This window comes from Equus asinus, chromosome 21, assembly GCF_041296235.1.
Source record: "Equus asinus isolate D_3611 breed Donkey chromosome 21, EquAss-T2T_v2, whole genome shotgun sequence".
In the NCBI taxonomy this organism is placed as follows: Eukaryota; Metazoa; Chordata; class Mammalia; order Perissodactyla; family Equidae; genus Equus; species Equus asinus.
The window spans coordinates 11,169,479-11,189,976 of NC_091810.1; the positions used below are offsets into that span (position 1 = coordinate 11,169,479).

Genomic DNA, 20,498 nt, shown 5'->3' on the forward strand with positions numbered 1-20,498 from the left:
GCCCTGCTGGCCTAGGATAGGGATCCTGGGCTGCACAGTGGCCACTTGAGGTTTGGCAGACAGCAGCCTTGACCTGTGATGGCTAACATCAAGCCTGCTAGCGTCTCTGGCTGGGTGTGAGGTGGCGCCTCGGGACTGGGTGCTCCCAGGGCCTGGGCCAGCCTGGGGCGACCCCTACCTGCTTGTGGTCCCTAGCTCACCATGCGCCTCTCAGGGCCCCATCTGAGAAGTCTGAGGCTGTTACAGGGCGAGCGAGCAGCGCTGGGGATGACTGACAGCTCTGGAGTGTTCTTTAAGTGCCAGGTCTGACTTTGAGCATCCTGCAGTTGTCAACTGGTGAGCACGTGCAGCTCTGAGGCTGAGCGGACCATTCCTGTTTTCAGATGAGGAAGGGGCTAAGCGGTGCAGTGGGGTTCGAACTGCTGTGTGGCGGCCTTGTGCCCATAACAGGCCTGGCATCAGCTTGTTATTGACCACATTGGGACTGGAGTGTCCATTTGCCCAGGCCTGTGCCAGTCTTAAAGTTCAAAGTCTCGTGTGCCGGGAGCTCTCTTGGTTCCGGAGTGCCTGCCCACCTGGCAGGCACTCCTGGTGGGATGGAGGCAGGTCTGTGGGGGCTGGGTGGGAGCAGGCGGCCTGGGTGGGGGACCAGGTGGGGAGCTCTGCAGGCAGGGCCTCCCTCAGGGTGAGGATGACTGTCCGTGAGGCTGATGTGCGTGAAGCTGTTGTCTGCTGGGGCACTCCAGGGCCAGCCAGGTGGAGGTGACCAGATGACTGGCGGTGGTGCCAGGAGACGAAGGTCCCGGCCCTAATAAAACCCTGCCAGCATCCCACAGAGCCTGCCCAGCACTCCTCTGGCTCCTGATCAGATAGCGCATCCCTCGGGCTTCTGCAGTGCTGACGCCTCACAGCTTTGGAATGTTCCGACAGGGCCTGCCCCTGCCTTGCTGGTCTTTTTTTCTGAAAGAAGCAGGGCTGTCTGGAGTGGGGCAGGAGGCGTAGGGGCCTGCTGGCCTGAGGTTCAGATAAGAGAGGGAGCAGAGGCCCTGAGCTGTGCATGTGGCGGTTGTCAACTTGGAGGGCTCAGGGCCTTGGGGAGAGCCTGTGGTCCCCTGACCCCGGGGCTCTGCTGCCTGCTGCCTCCCACCCCTGGCCATATCCTGTCTCTTCCCGAACAGCAGAGGCCAGGGTAGCCAGGGCAGATGGCGTGTGCCCCCGGTGGCGGAAGGAGCCACTGCCCGTTCCTTATTGAAAGCCAGCATGAAATACGGGAGGCCCTTCTGAGCCCGGCCCAGTCCCCCCACCTTCTCTGCTCTTGTCTTAGTTATTCCTGCGACAGCTTAGGGGGACAGAGAGCTTTTAATCCCCGTGTTAGAATTAGGGGAACTGAGGCATAGGTGGGCACAGTAGTTTCCTTAAGGTCACCCAGCCAGTGAGTTCAGAGTCCGCGTTTGAGCTTGGCCCTGAGCGTGGGAGGGCTGGGGCCTCAGGAGCGGTGGCTGGGGGCCAGCGGGGCGCCTGCCCTGACATGCTGTCTGGCCACAGCCTTTGCAGAGCTGCAGACGGATATCCATGAGCTGACCAATGACCTGGACGGTGCCGGGATCCCATTCCTGGACTACCGGACGTACGCCATGCGGGTGCTCTTCCCCGGCATCGAGGACCACCCCGTGCTCAAGGAGATGGAGGTAGGCTGCTGGCCTCCGGGGGCTCCTTGGGTGCTGCTGGGCAGCTGGAGGGGCCTGGAAGATGGCCCGAGCCTGCGGGAGGGGCTCTGGGAGGCAGGGCCCTTGGCTCTCGACAGCACTTCAGCAGCAGTGGGGAGGGCCTGGGCGGGGCCTAGGGTGGGTGCCAGGCCTCATCCCAGCGAAGCACCTTTAGCCTGGGCTCCTTGGGGCCCACCACTGCCATGGTGGGCCCTCTGGTCCATCACGTACCACCTGCAGCTCACCGGGCCTGGCTCCTGAGTGGTTCTGGGTGCTGAGCTTCCCCAGGTAGGGGCAGCTGCTGTGCGTGCTGGAAGTGTGGGCACCTGGCTGGAGCTTGTGTGGCTGTTGGGGGCGAGCACGTGGCTGACGCAGCACAAAGGCCTCTGGAGAGCGGGGCTCTGCTCTGCAGATGTTGACAGCACCCACGCTGTTGGCATGAGCCTGCTGAGGGGAAAAGGGCTGGCCCCCAGGTCCTCCAGGGGGCCCCAGTGGCAGGCCAGGAACCCAGCCTGCAGCTAAGAACAGGCAGGGGCTTGGCAGGTTGGCTCTGTCATGCTTTCTAGTGAGGACATTCCATCTCTGCTCACCTTGGATGTTGAGGGGCCTGCTCTCCCATGTGGCTCCATTGATGGAACATTCCCTTTTGAGCAGAATGTGAGCGGGTCTTCCTGTCATTCTGGCTTGGACCCAGTGCATTCCCTGGGATTACTGCCATGTTGGGGGCTCCATGTCCTCCTTCTGTTGGGTCTCTCTTTGGATGTTGCTGTCTGCTGTGTTGGTCTAACTGCTCTCTTAGCTGTGACTGTATTCTACCTGGGACCTGTCACCTGTCTGCATGGACCATTTGCCAGGTGTCTGTGGCAGCCTGTGGTACAACCTGGTCGGGAACCTCCTGCCCTGACAAGCCTTGGTTCAGATGAGACAGGTAGCAGAGGCCCTGGAGCCAGCCACACCTGCATTCCACCCTTTTTTCCCCACCTCTATACTATGTGGCCCTGGACAAGCCTCTTCTCCTTTCTGGACTTCAGTGTCCTTCGTGAAGTGGAGAGTGTGGTTTCTGTGTGAGTGGTCATTGTGAGGGCAGAGTGAGACCATGGACATGCACTTGGGGTGCCCAGCAGATGGGTGTTGAGTTGGGCTTCCTCTGAAGCTGCTAGAGCTGGGCTGCAGGAGCTGCCAATCCCAGGATTTGGCCACAGAGAGAGTCTCAGGGGCAGGACCTCATCCTGTACCCCCCCAACACTGGTACTCTCCCGGTCTTTGCCTTGATGGGCTTCTCAGGTAGCTGCCAGGCCACGTCCATTCTGCTAAGGACGGTTGAAGCCCAGGGACCTGTCAGGGCAGTGTGTCACCCACCTCCAAGGTCTGCTGTCCGGCCTGGCCACGTACACCAGGCCTGGACAGCCCCTGGGACAGAGGCCTTCCCCTCCTGTCTCGCCTGTCGGGGCCGTGCCCCTGTGTGGGTCTGAGCGGGCCCATGCCCCTCAGGTGCAGGCCAACGTGGAGAAGTCGCTGACACTGTTCGGGCAGCTGCTGACCAAGAAGCACTTCCTGCTGACCTTCATCCGCACGCTGGAGGCCCAGCGCAGCTTCTCCATGCGGGACCGCGGGAACGTGGCCTCGCTCATCATGACAGCCCTGCAGGGCGAGATGGAGTACGCCACAGGCGTGCTCAAGCAGCTGCTGTCTGACCTCATCGAGAAGAACTTGGAGAGCAAGAACCACCCCAAGCTGCTGCTGCGGCGGTAAGCCTGTGGGCGGCAGGCGGGCGGGCGGGTCCGCACCTCCAGCTGTGCATGCGGGAGCCTTGTTGGGTGCCCGGCCCCCAGGCCCCGGTGCTGTGCTCTGTGGGGAGGGCTCAGCCTCCTCTGACCAGGCATTAGGAGTGGGGACCCCCACCTGTCGGGCATGGGACTCAGTCGAGGCGGAGCCTCCTCCAGGATCTGTCAGTGCCAGGCCTGCATTGTCACGCTCAGAGGCCTGGGGCCACGAGCTGGGGTCTCTGTGGCAGCCGCCCAGCTGCCTGATACCTGTGGGTGCCTTTCCAGGCCTGACCTTCAGCAGTGCAGGAGTGGGGGGGGGAGGGCGGGGTGGACGGGCCTGGTGGCAGGAATCACGCCATCCCTGCCCGTGTTCTTTCCCCAGAACCGAGTCGGTGGCGGAAAAGATGCTGACCAACTGGTTCACCTTCCTTTTGTACAAATTCCTCAAGGTAGGCGGGCGCCAAGGGGGAGAGAACATCCGAGGGGGTTGTCAGAGGCAGGTGAACAGGCTCAAGGGGAACGAGAGACCAGAGGGGTGGGCACGTGGGGTCTCAGCCAAGAGTGGCTCAAATAGGGGACAGGGTCTCAGCATGAACTCCCCAGGACGCACGTACTGTGGCGCCTCTCCTCCTCCCTACTTGAGGCTGTCCAGGCCTCCCCCAGCCGCTGGGACAGGAGTGGACGCCTAGCCCCACAGCGAGCCGTCTCAGTCCCACAGTCAGCATGCAGCCGAGCTGAAGTTTGCATACCGGCCCACGTCTCCACACTGTGCTGATGGCTGGGACCTAGGGACAGAGGCGGACATCTGCTTAGGGGCTTCCATGTGTCTTGCACCCAGCACTGGGCCAGCCTGGGAGGCTCCAGGGGCTCCTGTTGGCCCCCGTTGGAAGAGAGGGTGGCCACCTGGGCTTTCTCCATGGTTGCTCAGACAAGCCCCTGCTCAGGCTGGGGAGAGCCCCTGACCCCCAGAAGGCAGGCCCTGGCGGCCCCTGGCCATCCTCATAATGGGGTGGAAGCTAAATGTGAGTTCAGGGGGAATTTGTTTGGGGTATAAATAACTGGGCTGGTCACCTGCACTTGAGAAACCAGGAGATCGTTCTGACCTGGGTGTCTGGCTTCGCTTGAAAAATCTGATGGCTTGGCAGATGGGCCCACGGTCTTGTGAGGTGCAGGTAGTGGGGCTGCCAGGTTGAGCCCAGTGTGTGTGGCTCATCCATGGCCCCCCGTTGATGCTCTGCAGACGGGTGAGGTGACGGGCATTAGGGCTGAGTGGCCGAGGGTGGGGCTGGCGCGATGGCCTAGGTCTCATTCTCGCTGTGGTTGCTTCTTGGACGTGGACCCTCAGCTCCTGGTGTTCTGAATCAGGTACCACAGCAGCTTTCAGTCCTACATCTGCAGGATGCTGCTGAGCCCAGGCCGCTGCAGCTGAGGTGCCCAGAGCAGAGCCCTGCCCTGGCTGCGGAGAGAGGTGTAGGTGGGAAATGAGGCAGGAGACAGAGGGGTGGGGGGTCCCGGGGGTGGGGGAGGTTTGAGCAGCGGCCTGAGGAAGGGAAGAAGTCATCCAGGCAGAGGGAGCAGAGGCCCTGAGGTGGCATGAGGTCCAGGGAGGAGGGGCCGGGAGACGGATGGCGGGGCTGCTTGTCCATGGGGTGCACTGTGGAGGTGGCGTGTCGTGTGGAGAAGGCAGTCCCGAAACCTGACGTCGTTATCATTATGCAGGATTGGCAGCCAGTTGCCCAAAGTTGTGCGTTTCCTGTAAAAATGCAGTGCTGTGAAGACTGTAGTGTATTGACACACTCGTTGAATTGTGCTCTGTAATCCATGAGAAGGAAGGCTGAGAAGACACAGACGGCTGGGGTCTAGCTCGTCCTGGCTGCACCCAGCCCTGTCTGTTCCTGGTTCTGCACCCCTAGAGAGGGGCCTCAGCTTGACACACTGGTCTGAGGACCAGCATTGGGGGTGTGTTTTGTGACGCTAGGCTGTGGATCAGGCCGTGGAGACAAGGGGAGGCAGGACCTCACAGGCAGGGAGGCTGTGCTTCGGGCTCACGGGCAGAGGCCGCTTCATGGAGGGGTGGTGACGTTTCCGGTGGGCCTGGTGGGGTAGGGCTCCGCAGTGGACAGAGGGAGGAGGAGGCCAGGCTTGGCTGGAGAGCAGGAAGGAGGGAAGCAGGGAAGGGGAGGGCGGAGCGTGGAGAGCCCTGGGGCCAAGCTGACCCCTGGCCCACTGTCATCGTGGCCCCAGTGGGGTTTCCTCAGAGGGGCTGAGCGGGTCAAGATGCACTTAGGTCTACTCAGCACTCCCGTCCTCCCAGTTCTTGTTGCCCCTCGCTGTACAGATGAGGGGACCTGCTGGGCGGGACAAGATGACCCAGGGCCACGTGTGGAGGCGGCCAAGCTGGGGCTGTCTGCCCATGCCCGCTGAAGGAGGGACCTGAGCCTGGCCAGGCTGCTCCCGTCCACGTAACTGGCCACAGACTTTGTGCCACAAGCTATGTTTGATTTGTTTTGTTTTTTAAGGTAGGCTTTCCTTTGTAGAGCAGTTTTAGGTTCACAGCAAAATCGAGCAGAAAGTGCAGAGATTTTCCTCATACCTCTGCCCCCACACATGCAGGAGGTGTGTCACCACCCATGTCCTACAGCAGCAAGGGGCACGTGTCACAGTCGATGAAGCTCACTGGCACGTCAGGATCCCCCGAGTCCATAGTTTACATGCGGGTTCACTCTCGACGGTGTGCACTCGGGGTCTGGACACGTGCAGTGACGGGGATGCAGTATTACAACGTTACACGGAGTGCCTTCACTGCCCGAGAAACCCGCCATACTCCGCTTGTTCGGCCCTCCTCCCAGCCCCACCCCTGCACCCACGGAACTTTGTACGGTCTGCCTGGCTGGCCTTTTCCTGAGCGTCCTGTGCTTAGAACCGTGCAGCCGCGGCTTCTCAGCTTGGTTCCTTTCCCCGCGTGATGTGCATTTCGGGTTTCCCCAGGCTTTTCAGGACCTGATGGCTCATTTCTTTTTAGGCTGCCACAAACTGTTTTTAAACCACACAGGTCCTTTTCATTCCTTGCTGTCTTTAGAAACAAAAAACTTACCTGGAAAAGTAATCCATGCTCATTTTAGTATGCCTGAACAACACAGGAGTGGCATAAGGGCTGAGCCCCACCCCACTTCTGCAGACAGCGACCAGCAGTGTGTCCCTGTGTGTCCTCCAGGCTGGTGTCTGAATGGAAGCGAACACCCGTGAATGGAGTGTGCTTCTGACATTCAGAAGAAATCCTAGTACCACAGCTGTTCCTCCTTGTAGGATTTCCCTCTGCAGCACCGTCCGTTTGCAGCGCACCCTGGTTCGCCCGCCTCGGGCAGCGTCCTGCTGGCTCTGCGGTCAGGCTGCAGGCGTTTGTCTCCTTTTTAACAGCCACGATGTCCCCGTCTGGGGCTGCACATTTGATCGACTGCTGCACTGGGATGGGTGTTTGGAGAGCTTACGTTCCTCCCCTCCCTGACCAGTCCAGAGCCAGCATTCTGAGCCACTGGCCTGTGGCTGTGTTCGTGTTGAAGTGGATTCCAGAAGAGCGATGCACGGGTCAGGCACGCTCCTTTTTTGCTGGAACGTATGCTGCCAGGTTGCCCCAGTTCAGTGTTGAGAGCCCCGCTTTGGCGGCCCTGGTGCCGGGCTCTGCCCCCCTCCCTCGTGCCAGCTTGGTGAGCACTCACTGGCAGCTGGTTGCTTTAGCTGCCGTTTCTTTAGCCAGTGGGCATCTTTGCATTTGTTTCATGAGCCACTTTTTCTTTAATTGTCTATTTTTATCCTTTTCCCCCCTTTCTCAGGATTTTTTTAGTAGATTATAGAATTTTTTAAAAACATAACTGTCCATCTTTCATCACTTCTGTGTTAGGCTGAGCAGTGGCTTTTCTGTGGGGTGTGACATGGAGGAGCGCTTGTCCTGCCGTCGCTGTCGAGCTCTCTTGAGCTCTCATGCCATCTCTATCCTGGAGGAGCGGCCTTTTCCACTGGGCGGTTTCTGCACGTTCACAGCTAGCGCTGGGAGGCGTCTGAGGTTATCCTTCTCACCTCACGCTGCAGGGAACTGAGGCCCAGCGAGGGACAGGGGAGGCGGGTCCTGGGTGCTGGGCCTTCCTGCTTCACACTGTCTGGGCAGCGTTGTAGGACTGGGTCAGCGCCAGCCCTGGGGAGCCTGCTGGCGGGGCCGAGAGTGGACAGCCCGCTCCGCCTGTGTCTTCTGGACACTTGGCCTCTCAGGGGTGGCCGCCACAGAGGGAGACGCATCTGGGTTTGGATCCCAGCTTCTTGGGTCTGTAACTTCCCCTCCCCTTCAGTGATGCTGCCTCGTCTTCTGCAAGGTGCGCACCTAGGAGCCCGGCCGTGTCTGCTCCCGTGCCCCAGTGTGCTCTGCAGGTGGCGTTTGCAAAAAGAGAGACAGCTGTTAAGGGCTCTGAATCCTGATCCGCACCCGCTTCTCGCCACCTTCCCAGTTGACTTAATGAAGCCAAGTTTGCAAATGAAACATAATTTCAAAGACAAGCATGTTGTTGAAGGGTCTCGGGATGATCTGTGTTTGTGGCCACTCCTCAGCACCTGCCTCTTTAGTTACCACAGATGCTGACGAGGTACCCGGAGCATCAGGTTCCCAGGCAGAGCTGCCGTGTGTAGCCAGGGGCCCGGGAGGAGGCAGGGTGGCCAGCATGCTGCCCATTTGGGGCACACTCACTCCTAAACTCCACCAGCGGCTGCGATGACAGAGGAGCCTGTACCCGGGCTCAGGTGGGGACTCCCCTGTGTGGGGGGATACAGCAAGCCCAGGCCGGACATGGCCCCTGCCGGCGGGCCCTCACAAGGCAGGTGACCGGGCGCTCTGGCTTCAGCTCTCTTCACTTTGCCGTGACCACGGGAACCTTTTCCTTCTACACCTCTTCATTCATGGCGTTGGTTGTCCAGCGGAGTCTGTGGAGCCTCTCGCGTGTGTGCACAGGCCCTGTCCTGGGCACTGGGGTGTAATGTAGCCTTCCACTCCAGGCAGCTTCCACTCCACGGAGCAGATGGCAGCACAGTCAACAAGAAGGTTTAAGGACGACAAGAGCCAGGAAGGCAGTAGGGCACTGTGTCAGCCGTGGGGGCCAGCAGCTTTGGCCCAGGCGTCTGGGAGAGCCTTTGTAAGGAGGGGACATTGGGTAGAGTCTGGAATAGCCAATGAAGACCTGAGGGAGAGTTTTCTGCTTGTAGGGACAGCAGGTGCAAAGGCCCTGAGGTTGGGGACATGCTGGGTGGTTGGAAGAGTAGGAGGTGGCCTTCATGGCTGTGGTGTGGGGAGCCAGAGGGCTTGTGGTAGGAGACGGGCAGAGTAGACCTCTGTCGAGCGACCGATGGCCACCCCACTGGCCCTTGGCCGTGGACTCCTGTGCCTCTTGTGCCTATTGTTGCTGCTAGCTGCTCTGGGTCAGTGCCTCTGCACCCATGAGTGCATCCACTGTGTGCTCTGGAGTAAGAGAGGGAGGGGCGGCCCTCTGCCTGCAGGGGTCGTCCCAGCCAGGTTGGCCTCGTGACAGACGACAGTCACACCTAGTGCTTACGGCGCCCTGCGCTGTAGGCTGTGGGGGTGGGGCAGGATGCTGGGCTTCATCCCTGGCAACCTGTTGGCCGCCTGGGTCAGGCTCCAGTGAGTGGGGTCCTGGGCCGTGGGTGGGGGCTGGGGTGGCATTCTCACTGAGGCCTGCGCTCGGCTGACTTCGGGCTGGAGCTGCCTGGCCTTGTTCTTTGGAGTGAACGCCCTAGCCACGTTGTGCTCTCTGATCTGCTCCCCGCTCCTTGCTGGGACTCATTAGGGTTTTGAAATCAATGATCACATGGGCAACTGGTCACTTATTCATTCTTTTGAACAATCTTCCTTGGGCGCTGAAGCCACCGTTCTACTTGTCTCCTACAATGAATTTGGAAATGTCACTCATTTCTCCTTGTGGGAAGGGTAGGGGCGGCGGGTGGGGGGTGGCAGCCCCTGGTGTGCTGGCTGCAGCCTGACGCCCGCCTGCCTGCGCAGGAGTGTGCGGGGGAGCCACTTTTCATGCTCTACTGCGCCATCAAGCAGCAAATGGAGAAAGGCCCCATCGACGCCATCACAGGTGAGGCGCGCTACTCGCTGAGCGAGGACAAGCTCATCCGGCAGCAGATTGACTACAAGACGCTGGTGAGTGAGGGGCACACGTCCTTTCCCGCCCCGCTGTGCCCCCGCGGGCCTCCCGGGAGAAGCGGGCTCATGCTGCACCTCCCTGCCCACAGACCCTGAACTGTGTGAATCCCGAGAATGAGAACGCACCCGAGGTGCCGGTGAAGGGGCTAAACTGTGACACAGTGACGCAGGTCAAAGAGAAGCTGCTGGATGCCGTGTACAAGGGCGTGCCCTACTCCCAGCGGCCCAAGGCTGCGGACATGGACCTGGGTGAGCCTGGGGCAGCGCTCACACTGTGAGCAGTGTGGCCGCACTGGGTTCTGGGTGTCGGGCCTATGGGTGCCAAGGCCTGAGGCAGAGGGGCAGTGTCTGGCGGCCACAGGCAATGGGCTCGGCTGGGGACGTCCAGGCAGGGCCCCGCACACTGGTTGGGAGGGTGTGGAGGCCATGGGGAGTTTCAGGAGTGGGCTGTGATCCAGGCGGGGCTCTGAAAAGTTGCTCCTGCCGGGGTAGAGGTGGGCGGGGCTGGAAGCAGGGAGTGCTTTGAGGACGGTGCCCTGTCCCCCCAGGGGAGGCAGGTGGGGGGTTCCATGTCCCTAGAGGCGAGTGGACCGTCAGACTTGGGGGGCGCTCTGCCTCATGAGCTGGACAGGTTGGGGTACCTGCTGAGCTAGGGAGGGCCAGAGGAGGAGGGGCAGGTCAGGGGCCTGGGAGTCCCATGGTGGATGTGGCTGGAGAGGCTGAGGGGCCACTGTGGAGGCCTTGAATGCCAGGCTGAGAGCAGCTGGGCCTGGAGCTCTGAAGGCAGAGTGAACCGTGTGTAGTCTGGTTGCCCAGGGTCGGGGAGCACGTCAGGTGGAGGGCTGCCAGAGAGGCAGGCAGCTGCAGGGCGCAAGGCTGAACTGTAGGGCCACATCTTCCTGCTCCCAGCCAGGCCCAGAGCTGCCCACAGGCTGGAAGGAGCCTTGTCCCTGCATTGTTCTGGTGTGCGGGGCCTTCACTGACCCCCCAGGAGGCCCGGGCCCTCAGGGCCACCCTTCCCCTCCTGGCGCTAGAGGCCCGGACAGAGAGGGAGCAGCCACACGGCTGTATCCCTCCAGCGCTCCCCTTCTTGGCAGAGTGGCGCCAGGGCCGCATGGCGCGAATCATCCTGCAGGACGAGGACGTCACCACCAAGATCGACAACGACTGGAAGAGGCTGAACACGCTGGCTCACTACCAGGTGACCCCCAGACCTGGGCCCCTGGCCGCAGCTCAGAGCCTCTCTTCCCTAGGAGCTCCGGGGCTCTGCGGGTGCCGGTGTCCAGCCCCCAGCTGGGGGTGGTCAGCAAATGTCAGAGAAAAAGGGGGCAGGGGTCACATGCATGACTGTCCCAGGCCTCACACTGGCCCATCGGGTTCTCCGTACAGCCTGAGAGGTACACTGGTGGGGAAACTGAGGCTCAGAGTGATGAGGCGACTAGTCTCCAGGCACAGAACCAGGGAGGGCTGAGGGTGTCACCGGGCCCCTGATGGTGGGTCACGTGTCTCTGGGCCGTCTGTCTGCAGGTGACAGATGGGTCCTCGGTAGCCCTGGTGCCCAAGCAGACGTCTGCCTACAACATCTCCAACTCTTCCACCTTCACCAAGTCCCTCAGCAGATACGGTGAGGGCCCAACAGGACAGGGCGGGTCGGGGCCCCCAGCCTGGACAGACAGCTCCCCTGGGCCTGCTGCAGCAGGCTGGGAGGGGCTTTGCACACAACCCATTGCTCAGCCACTTGGCCCTTCCCTTGAATCTGGAGGCCACACCTGTTGCCCAGCATACACCTGCACACAGCTGTCCTTTCTGCCACCTCCCTGCTGCCACTGTCTGTCCCCAGCCACCAAGGAGGTGGGGCTGATGACCCAGCTCTCAGATGAGGAAACTGAGGCTCAGACAGGGGAGCTGCCTGGCCTGAGGTCACCCAGCTGGGGCCATGGTGGGCGGGCGGGTGCTGGACGTGGAAGGTGTGCCCGCTGACAGGCATGGTGCCCACAGAGAGCATGCTGCGCACAGCCAGCAGCCCCGACAGCCTGCGCTCGCGCACGCCCATGATCACACCCGACCTGGAGAGTGGCACCAAGCTGTGGCACCTGGTGAAGAACCATGACCACCTGGACCAGCGAGAGGGCGACCGCGGCAGCAAGATGGTCTCGGAGATCTACCTGACGCGGCTGCTGGCCACCAAGGTAGGCCCAGGTGGGCAGGTGGCAGGGACGCCAGGACAGACAGATGTGGGCCTCAGAAAGCTAAGCTCAGAACAAGCCCCTTGTCCTCGCTCTCATCCTATGGCCACATGGGCCTGGGTGGCGCAGCCGGCTGCTTAGGTCACCCAGGAAGCGAGGGATGCCCTGGTGGCACCCCTGGAGCTCTGTCCTTGCCCACCCACAGGGCACGCTGCAGAAGTTTGTGGATGACCTCTTTGAGACCATCTTCAGCACAGCGCACCGGGGCTCGGCCCTGCCCCTGGCCATCAAGTACATGTTCGACTTCCTGGACGAGCAGGCCGACCAGCACCAGATACACGATGCGGATGTGCGCCACACCTGGAAGAGCAACTGGTACCTGCGGCGGGGCGCTGGGCAGGACGGCAGGGCAAAGGCTGCCCCCGAGGCGGGGCACACAGCCCCGCTCTGAGCAGGGAGCGTGGCACTGGGGGCACAACCAGCCGGGCAAGGCCGGAGGCTGCAGCACTCCGGGAGGCCCATCCTCCAGGACCCTGGTGGACCTGGCCCTGTTCCGAGGGCAAGGAGAGAGGCCGCGGGTAGGCTGTCTCCATGCCATGGCCAGTCCTCTTCACATGGGCCTTCCCAGATCGCCCGTCCGGGGGTCATCTGCTGCCTCCCCTGCCTGGGGCCTGGGCACAGCCTCTGCTTCAGTTTGCAGGACCCCCCTGTGGTGAAGGAGCTGGGGGGTGTCCAGGCATGTGCATACACGTGTGTCCGTGAGTGCGCATGGCTGTGCACAGACATGTGAGTACGGGGTTCTGTGTGATCAACAGGCTTGGTGGGCCAGGCCAGGCAGTGGTGAGGGTGATAATGAAGCACTCACTCCCAGCGCCCTCACCCTAGTGGCCTCCCGGGAGGTCAGCACTCCCCTCCCCCCACAGCCACCACTTGCCCGGTCTCTGTCTCCCTGAGCCTGCCAGCGTACCCTCAGCCACGTCAGCCCCCTTCCTGTGCCTCTCTGTCTTTCTCCCTGTCCCCTGATGGTCCGACCCCCCCAGCATTCTGGTTGGTCTCCCCAAACCTGGGATGCAGTCCTGGTCATCACCAGGGCCACCCTAGGTGTCCAGCTCCCTTTGTGCTGTCTGCGGACTTTGGTTGGGATTAAGTGCCTGAGAGGCCCCTCCTGGGCTCTGCTGGGGGCTCCATGGGGCTTGGGGGTAGCATCATCTAGGTCAGCACTGTCTAGGAGAGCGCTCTGCAGTGACAGAATATCCTGGATCCGTGCTTTCTAGAGGTGGCTGCCAGCTGCGTGTGGCTGCTGAGCATTTGACGTGTGTCTAGTGCACCTGAGAATCTGAGTTTTTAATTTCATTTAATTTTACTTAATTTAAATTTAAACAGCCACGTGTGGCTAGTGACTGCTGGATAGCCCAGCTGACACTGCTTTAGAGGGCGGCACAGAGGTCAGCTCTCTGTGCGGCTGTGTCCCCTGAAATCCCTTCTGGGCTTGCTGCTGGGGCCCACCTGGGCAGGGGCGGGGTGAGCCAGCCTGGGTGTGAGCGAGCACGCAGGCCTAGGAGGACTGGGACTGTGTGTGGTGGGTGCCTGAGAGCGACGGAGTGCCCCTGGTCTGCACGTCACGCCCATGTGTGACCTGAGTGTGTGGCCCTCAGAGGGCCTCCCAGGAGGGGCTGGGCAATGGGGGCAGCAGGGCCGTGGCTGGACTTCAGTTTCCCCATCTGCATGGAAGTCCATGGCCACCATGAAGGTCGGAGCTGGGAGGGCTGCAGGGCTGCTGGCTGGCCCCTTTCCCATGCTGCCTGGAAGGGGCCCTGAGGCCCTGTCTGACGGGGTGCCTGGCCTGCCTGCCTGCAGCCTGCCCCTGCGCTTCTGGGTAAACGTAATCAAGAACCCGCAGTTCGTGTTCGACATCCACAAGAGCAGCATCACAGACGCCTGCCTATCGGTCGTGGCCCAAACCTTCATGGACTCCTGCTCCACATCCGAGCACAAGCTGGGCAAGGACTCCCCCTCCAACAAGCTGCTCTACGCCAAGGACATCCCCAACTACAAGAGCTGGGTGGAGAGGTGAGTCCGGCATGAGGGGCGGGACGGCAGGCAGAGGCACTGAGGCCCAGCTCACACGCCCACCCCACCGCCTGCCTGCAGATATTACGCTGACATTGCCAAGATGCCCGCCATCAGCGACCAGGACATGAGCGCCTACCTGGCCGAGCAGTCGCGGCTGCACCTGAGCCAGTTCAACAGCATGAGCGCCCTGCACGAGATCTACTCCTACATCACCAAGTACAAGGACGAGGTGAGCGCAGGGGCCGCCCAAAGCCGCCTGCCCCCACCCGGCCGCCAGCCCTGCCTGTGCCGCCCTGGCCGGGCCGTGGGCAGCCATGGCAGCTCTTCCCAAGGTGGAGAACATGGTTGGTGAGTGACTGGTCCCGAGGGCTCATTACGGGGTTTGTTGGGCTGGGTGGACGTCTCCAGGGCAGGGCGCGGTGCCCTCCACAGTCTTGGTATCTTTCCTGCTGATGCGGTGGGCAGAGCTGCAGTTCCTGAGACGTCTGGGGAAGGAGGCCTGACTCAGGCTGAATTGGACGGAGGACACAGGGCGTGAGAAGCGGGATGGGTGTGCCCCATGCTAATGCCCTGAGGCCACAGTCGGCCTGGCCGCAGGACTGTGGGGGCCATGAGGCTTGAACAAAAGCCGTCCTGGAGGAGGGGCGGCGAGCCCCAGGCAGGGGCCCATCGCTGTGTGTGCGGGCTGCGGGGACGTGGGCTTTTCCCGGGTGAGACGGGCCGTCAGGGCTTAGAGACAGAGGCTCTGACTGCCGGTTCCAGGGGATGGAGGAGGCAGGGGCCGTGACCGTGCTGCAGGCCGCGGGGCTGGGAGGGGGTGGGACTTGCCCATCTGACTGGCTGTGGTCTCCGACTCCAGACTTGTGGCCGAGTGATCGGGAGTCTGGCCTGGACTTTGATTAAAGTTTGGGGGGAGTGGAGCTGTGAGCTCTGGGGCAGGGCATGGGGGTCAGCAGCCGACAGGAAGGCCTTCAGCTGAGACTGAGGAGATGGCCGGAGGTGAGTCCGGAGCAGAGAAGGGATGGGCTGAGCCCCAGGGGACCAAGAGGCAGAGGCAGCAGGGGCAGGGTGTCAGGAAGCAGGGCTGGTCCCCGGGGTCTGGATGGGCAGCAGGAAGTTGAGTGGCCGGGGGCTGGGCACTAAAGCCTGCTGTCCTCGGGTTAACGTGTGAGCGGAGGGGAGCTCCTGGGTGCTTCTGAGGAGCTGTGCTGTGAAGGGCATGGAGAAGCCCGGCAGTGGCTGGAGGGGGCTTGGCCGAGGGCGATGGCAGTGAGGCCGTGTGCCAGGGAGCTGATGCCCCAGTGGGAAACGGCACGTGAGCGACAGAGCGCACGAGGCCCGCGGGTGCTGGGGGCAGGCCTGGAGCTCGGTGCTCCTGCTTCCTGGGGGCTGCAAGCAGTGGGCTAAGTGGTGTGGAGGGGCTGTAGGGGATGGCATGTCTGCGCCCTGGGTGACTGGGCCCTGCTCCAGTTGACAGTCCGGGACGCGGCACCCAGGTGGAGGAGGCCTGGCTGTGACCAGAGACCTGTCTGGGGTTGATGTTTTGGGGATAAGAGTAGGAGTGGTGACGGGGGCACTCGTTCTCCACACTGGGTCCCTCAGCTGAGAGTGGAAGGGATGGCACCTGGATGTGTGCTGGCACCCCTGCCACGTACAGGCCCACTGCATGCCCCTCTCCGAGCTTCTGTGTTCCTGTCCCTTGTGAGTGGGCGCCCTGGCCAGGCCTGCTCACGCCCCGCCTTCCTCCGCAGATCCTGATGGCCCTGGAGAAGGACGAGCAGGCACGGCGGCAGCGGCTCCGGAGCAAGCTTGAGCAGGTGGTGGACACAATGGCCCTGAGCAGTTGAGCCCCTGGCCGCCACTGCCCGGCAGGAGTCGAGCAAAGAGCCCACAGCGTGGCCTCCAGCCAGCCGGCAGCCACAGCCGGGGGGTCCGCGGAGGCAGCCTCGCCCCAGCTGTGCAGCACCCGTGCACCTGGGCCAGTGCGCAGCCCCGTCCTCTGTCCCCCATCCCGCCCGTGGGCCCGGTCCTCATTGTGTGGATGCCACGGCATCTGCAGCCCCCTCCGGCTGAGCTGCTGGCCGCAGGGCTGGGGGCCCGGGTGCAGCCAGGGCCTTCTCAGGAGGCTAGGGTGAACACTGAGGCCCTGGGGGAGGCTGGAGCCCTTTGGGAAGGGGGAAGCCAGTCTGGTCCATCTGCCTGAGGCCGGAAGGGCCTAGGTGAAGGGCTGCAGGGGGTCAGCTGTTTCCAGCTTCCAGGGCAGAGTCTGAGGGCCGGGGTCCGGCCAGCAGCCCCCAGGAGACTGAGTGCCCAGGGCCCAGCCGTCGCTGCCACCTGCTCCGTCTGGCACCCCACCTCACTGCTGCGCCCCGCCACCATCCTCCGATTCACCGCGTGCTCTCCGCGGAGGCCGGAGCGCCACGTCGACCTCGCCCTGAGAGGCCCAGCTCCCTCCTGTGGAGGGCTGCAGGACGCTCTGCTCACAGCTCCAGGTGACTTCCAGGACTCGGCAGGTCCCTTTCTGTCCTCAGGGCTGTGTCTCTGGGAGCCAATGGGGCCTGGGGCTGTGGGTCATGAGCGCACATTCCCGTTATTTATTCCCCCTCCCCCCGCGCCCACTGGTCAGCCGTGGAGGCCGCCAGAGCAGCCCTGTCGCCCTCCTCCCTCCCCATCTGCCCTGCTCTCCACGCCTACCTTCCAGTGCTCCCAGTCTGGCCTCTCAGCAGCGTGCTCGCCCCTCAAGAGCAGGGGACAACTGGGGACCGAGTGTTTAGGTTGAACAGAGACAGCTTGCTGGGCCACCTGCTGGTCTGGCTCGGTGGGGGACGCAGTGACCAGAGGGCCTGGAGGCGGGCTCCGTCCACCCTGCCCTCGGAGCACGAGAGAACAGTGTTTTGATTAAAAACACCTGTACATATATGTATATCTTCGCGGCTCCAGCCCCGGCGGGGTCCTGTGTGGCTGCCTGGAGGAGGAGAGGTGTCACACACGGTTTAGAGTAAGAACAGCGAGGCGGTGGGAAAGCAACTCCAAGCAGCGGTGGCGAAGGTGGCCGCAGTGTCCGCGTGGAGCGCCCCGAGGCCTCTGCCCGGACCTTCGACCTGGGTCATCACCGTGTTTTCGTTTTCCTGTACAAGAGGAGAGAGCTGCTCCCGCGGGGCGGCCAAGGGTCCCTGCATGACTGTGCTGGCGTTTGGTCTGACTTGATCTTTTTAAAACTGCAAGTGTTGAATACTAGAGGCTGTTAGACCCTTTGTTATGTTTTTTAATTAATTAGTCATTTGTGAAAGCAAATAAGCGGCCCGTCCCCTCTTCAAGTTCCCTTTTTTGATGGTACTAAAGTTTCCCACGGACTTTAAGGGACAGCTAACTGTGGCCGGCCCCCTGAGCAGCGCTGGCCACACCCCTGGAGAGCAGGTCCGCTGTTCCGTGGCGGGGGCAGCGTGGAGTCTGAGGACAGACTCAGGAACCTCCTGAACCCGGCAGCGGGGACCCTGGGCCCTGGGCACTGCTGCAGACGCCCAGCTGGAGCTCGGGCCGGCCCCGTCCACTGCGGCAGGGGGGGCCCCCTCCCTGGGCAGCCAGAGCTCAGGCCGGGCCATCTAGAGGTCAGCAGTCTTTGGTTGCCGCTGGGTTGGCCTGGATCCTTCCATGGGTGTACCCCCATCTCCCCTCTGATGCCACCTGGCCCTGCCGGGGTGCAAGCCTCGGTTTCCCCTGAAGTCTTCCCTGGTTGCTGGCTTCCCACTGAAGCCCCTGTTCTTCCAGTCCCACGCTGGTGAGGGTGGGGCTCCTCAGCCCCTGCGCCGCCCTCTTCCGATTCCAGTCCCAGCCCCCCTTCCTGACCTCCCTGGCCCCTGCAGAGAGCCAGGCCCCTCCTCACGCCCTTGTCACGTGGGCGGTTGTCAGGCCACCAGTGGGGACAGAGGAGGGGCGCCCACCCAGCCCTGCAGGGCGTGTGGTCCTCCGCAGAGCACGCGCCGTGCCAGGAGCAAGCACTTTAGCAGTACTGTTTACACGCAAGCTGGCCGAGCTGACGCTGAGCCTGCCCTACCCGTGCGGCAGACCCGCCCCTTCCTCCCTGCGGGTCGGGGACACAGGCTCTGAGCCCTCCTGTCGCTGTTCCCGCACTCCTCCCAGCCCTGTAGCACCGTAGGCGCTGGCCCAGGCCTCCCACCGTCACCTCTGGGCGTCCTCCTTCCAGGGGCTCCAACCTGGGCTCTGGCACTGGCCTGGGGGTGTTTGGGGGCCCAGCAGGAGCCTGGGATCGGAGCCCCGCTCTGCGCAGTGAGGGTGGGTGCGATCGTCCCGAAAGCCCCTCTGCAGCTCCAGGGCTCAGGGTGCTGTGCAAGAACGCCCAGTTGCCCAAACGGCGCTGCTGTCACCTGCCTGCGTGGGCCGCGCCTCCCTTCCCTCCCCCACGCGTCTCAGGAGGACCAGGGGCAGCTCACACCTGCTTGGGAGCCTGGCCTCTCCATATACCTCGAGCTTGTCTGCACTCCCCTGCCCAGGGCTGCTGGCCCCGCCTGCTTCCCCCTGGCCTGAGGAGCCAGGCTGTGCGAGAGGCCCCTGGGTGCCCGAGCCAGAGCGCCCCCAGCGCACCCCCTGGTTTTTTCCCAGTTCTGGATCTGGTGGCTCACATAGTTGGTGCTACACAGGCTAGAATAGATATATTTAGAGAGAGAGAGATATTTTTACGATGAAGCCCACAGTTAGCTGTCCTTTAATGCCGCAGAGCCCCCACCCAAAAGAAGAGAGATGCTCGGCCGGCCTGAGCGCCCGCGCCCGCGGCCGTGGCTCCCACAGGAGCAGTGTGGCCGATGGGGCGCTCACCGATTCTGTAAATAGATGACTATTTCCTACTTTACTGTTCTTCAGATTTAGTACTTGTAAATACACACACACATTAAGGAGAGATTAAACATTTTTGCTAAAGCTCTCGGCTCTGGGTTTTCCTTTCTGGGAGGGGTCTGGGGTGGGGGCCGAGGGGCCAGGAGGTGGGGGTCGCCCTCAGAACTACAGGCACACCCGGTGCTCAGAGCTGCCCACCGGCATGGTCCACCCTGCACAGCAGCAGCAGCAGCACCCAGAACCGACCGCAGCACGGGTTCTCGGCCGCCTCTGTCTCAGCAGGCCCTGGCATCTGCTGCCCACGGTCAGGGTTGCTGTGCTTGCCTGTGCTGGGAACCTCCGGGTGCTCTTGGCCTTGGAGACACTTTGGAACCATTGGCTGAGACTGAAAAACACCGAGGCCTGAGCCCCGCAGTGTCCTGTTGTCCCTGGGCCTGTACAGTGTGCTTTCACAGGGTACCCAGGTGGTTCTCATGCACAGCAGGGTTGTGAACCCCTGGCTCAGAGCAGTGGTTTCTTGGGGGCCTTGTTAAAAGGCAGATTCTGATCCAGGGGGCCTGGTGTGGCCCGGGTGCTTTGGTGACCCAAGGTCATAGTCCTGGGACCGCTCCTTGAATAGCAAGGAGCTGGAGCTGCGTTTCCCAGACTTTCTCAGCCAGGAGCTCTCTTTTTGTTGGTAGCCTTGCAGGTGAGGAACCCAGTTTGGGAAATGTTGGCCTTTCCAGTGCAGACATGCTGTTCCATCCATGAAAATTTTGACAAGTATTTTTCTGACGGAGAGGGTGTTGGTGCAGCCCCCTGCTTGCGTGTGGCTCTGGGAGTGGCCCACTCTCTGGGCCTGTTTCCTTCATGGCCCACCAGGGATGGCTGTTCTTGCTCCTGTGGGTGGGCGTGGGGATCAGATGTGATCATTTCGGATGAGGCAGGCATGACGCATCCCCAAGGGTGTACCTCCTCTGCCCTGGTCTCCAGGCCAAGCCCAGGCAGTGACAGTGACTGAGGCCGATTGGCCACCGTCCAAGCACAGCTGGTGAATGGACTGGTTTGGGCTTCTGTGAGGCCTGTTATGATCCTCAACAGACAGGCGCCGAGGGGCACACAGGTGTTGCCCGAGGCTGCACAGGGGGTGGTGGCAGAGCTGGACTGAAAGGCCCATCGTATCAGGAGGGAGGTTCCCAGAGAGCTGCAGGCGCTCCACCTGCCTTCCTGCCCACGCTCTGTCCCGAGGGCTGTGACAGTGGTCCACACCGCCTGCTCCAGCATGGCCCGTCCTCACAGCCGTAGCTGTAGGCAGCAAGCTCAGCACCAAGCTCAATTACTAAAAAGAAATCAGTGCAATCACCATGAAATTGCATCGGAAACAAATTTAGCAAATGCGGTCCTGTTTGGAATGTGACGTGGCCTGTTCTCCCGGCTGAGTCCCCTCCAGCTTCCCGGCACAATCAGCCCTGCCTCAATTACCCTCGTTAGGCTGCTGGGGGCTCCACCCCCGGCAGCCTGAAAGCGGGCGACACCTGAGCCGCCGTCAGCCTCACGGCACGGTGATCAAGTGCAATTAGACCGCCAGCGCTGGCGGGAGGGTGGCAGGCGCCTGCTGATTGCTGCGCACGTGGGCTCCTCAAGGGCATTAGAACCAACAGCTGGTCACACCCGGGCTTGCCGGCTACTCCCAGCCGGGCGTGTGGTGGGGGTGTCTGGGTGGCAGAGGGGG

At 62.2% G+C, this 20,498-nt stretch overlaps 1 protein-coding gene across 1 annotated transcript in view; it reads left to right on the forward strand.

Annotated features, from left to right (window-relative positions):
* PLXNA1 (plexin A1) overlaps positions 1-18,868 on the forward strand; it is a 54,557-nt gene extending 35,689 nt beyond the window's left edge. The window contains exons 21-32 of the mRNA XM_070493334.1: positions 1,546-1,688; positions 3,198-3,454; positions 3,855-3,921; positions 9,528-9,674; positions 9,767-9,926; positions 10,775-10,878; positions 11,205-11,301; positions 11,676-11,866; positions 12,069-12,238; positions 13,721-13,933; positions 14,015-14,165; positions 15,688-18,868. Coding sequence (XP_070349435.1) covers positions 1,546-1,688; positions 3,198-3,454; positions 3,855-3,921; positions 9,528-9,674; positions 9,767-9,926; positions 10,775-10,878; positions 11,205-11,301; positions 11,676-11,866; positions 12,069-12,238; positions 13,721-13,933; positions 14,015-14,165; positions 15,688-15,783 — 1,796 coding nt within the window. The 3' untranslated portion in view covers positions 15,784-18,868. The remainder of the gene's footprint in view (positions 1-1,545; positions 1,689-3,197; positions 3,455-3,854; positions 3,922-9,527; positions 9,675-9,766; positions 9,927-10,774; positions 10,879-11,204; positions 11,302-11,675; positions 11,867-12,068; positions 12,239-13,720; positions 13,934-14,014; positions 14,166-15,687) is intronic.
* The last annotated feature ends 1,630 nt before the right edge of the window (positions 18,869-20,498 follow it).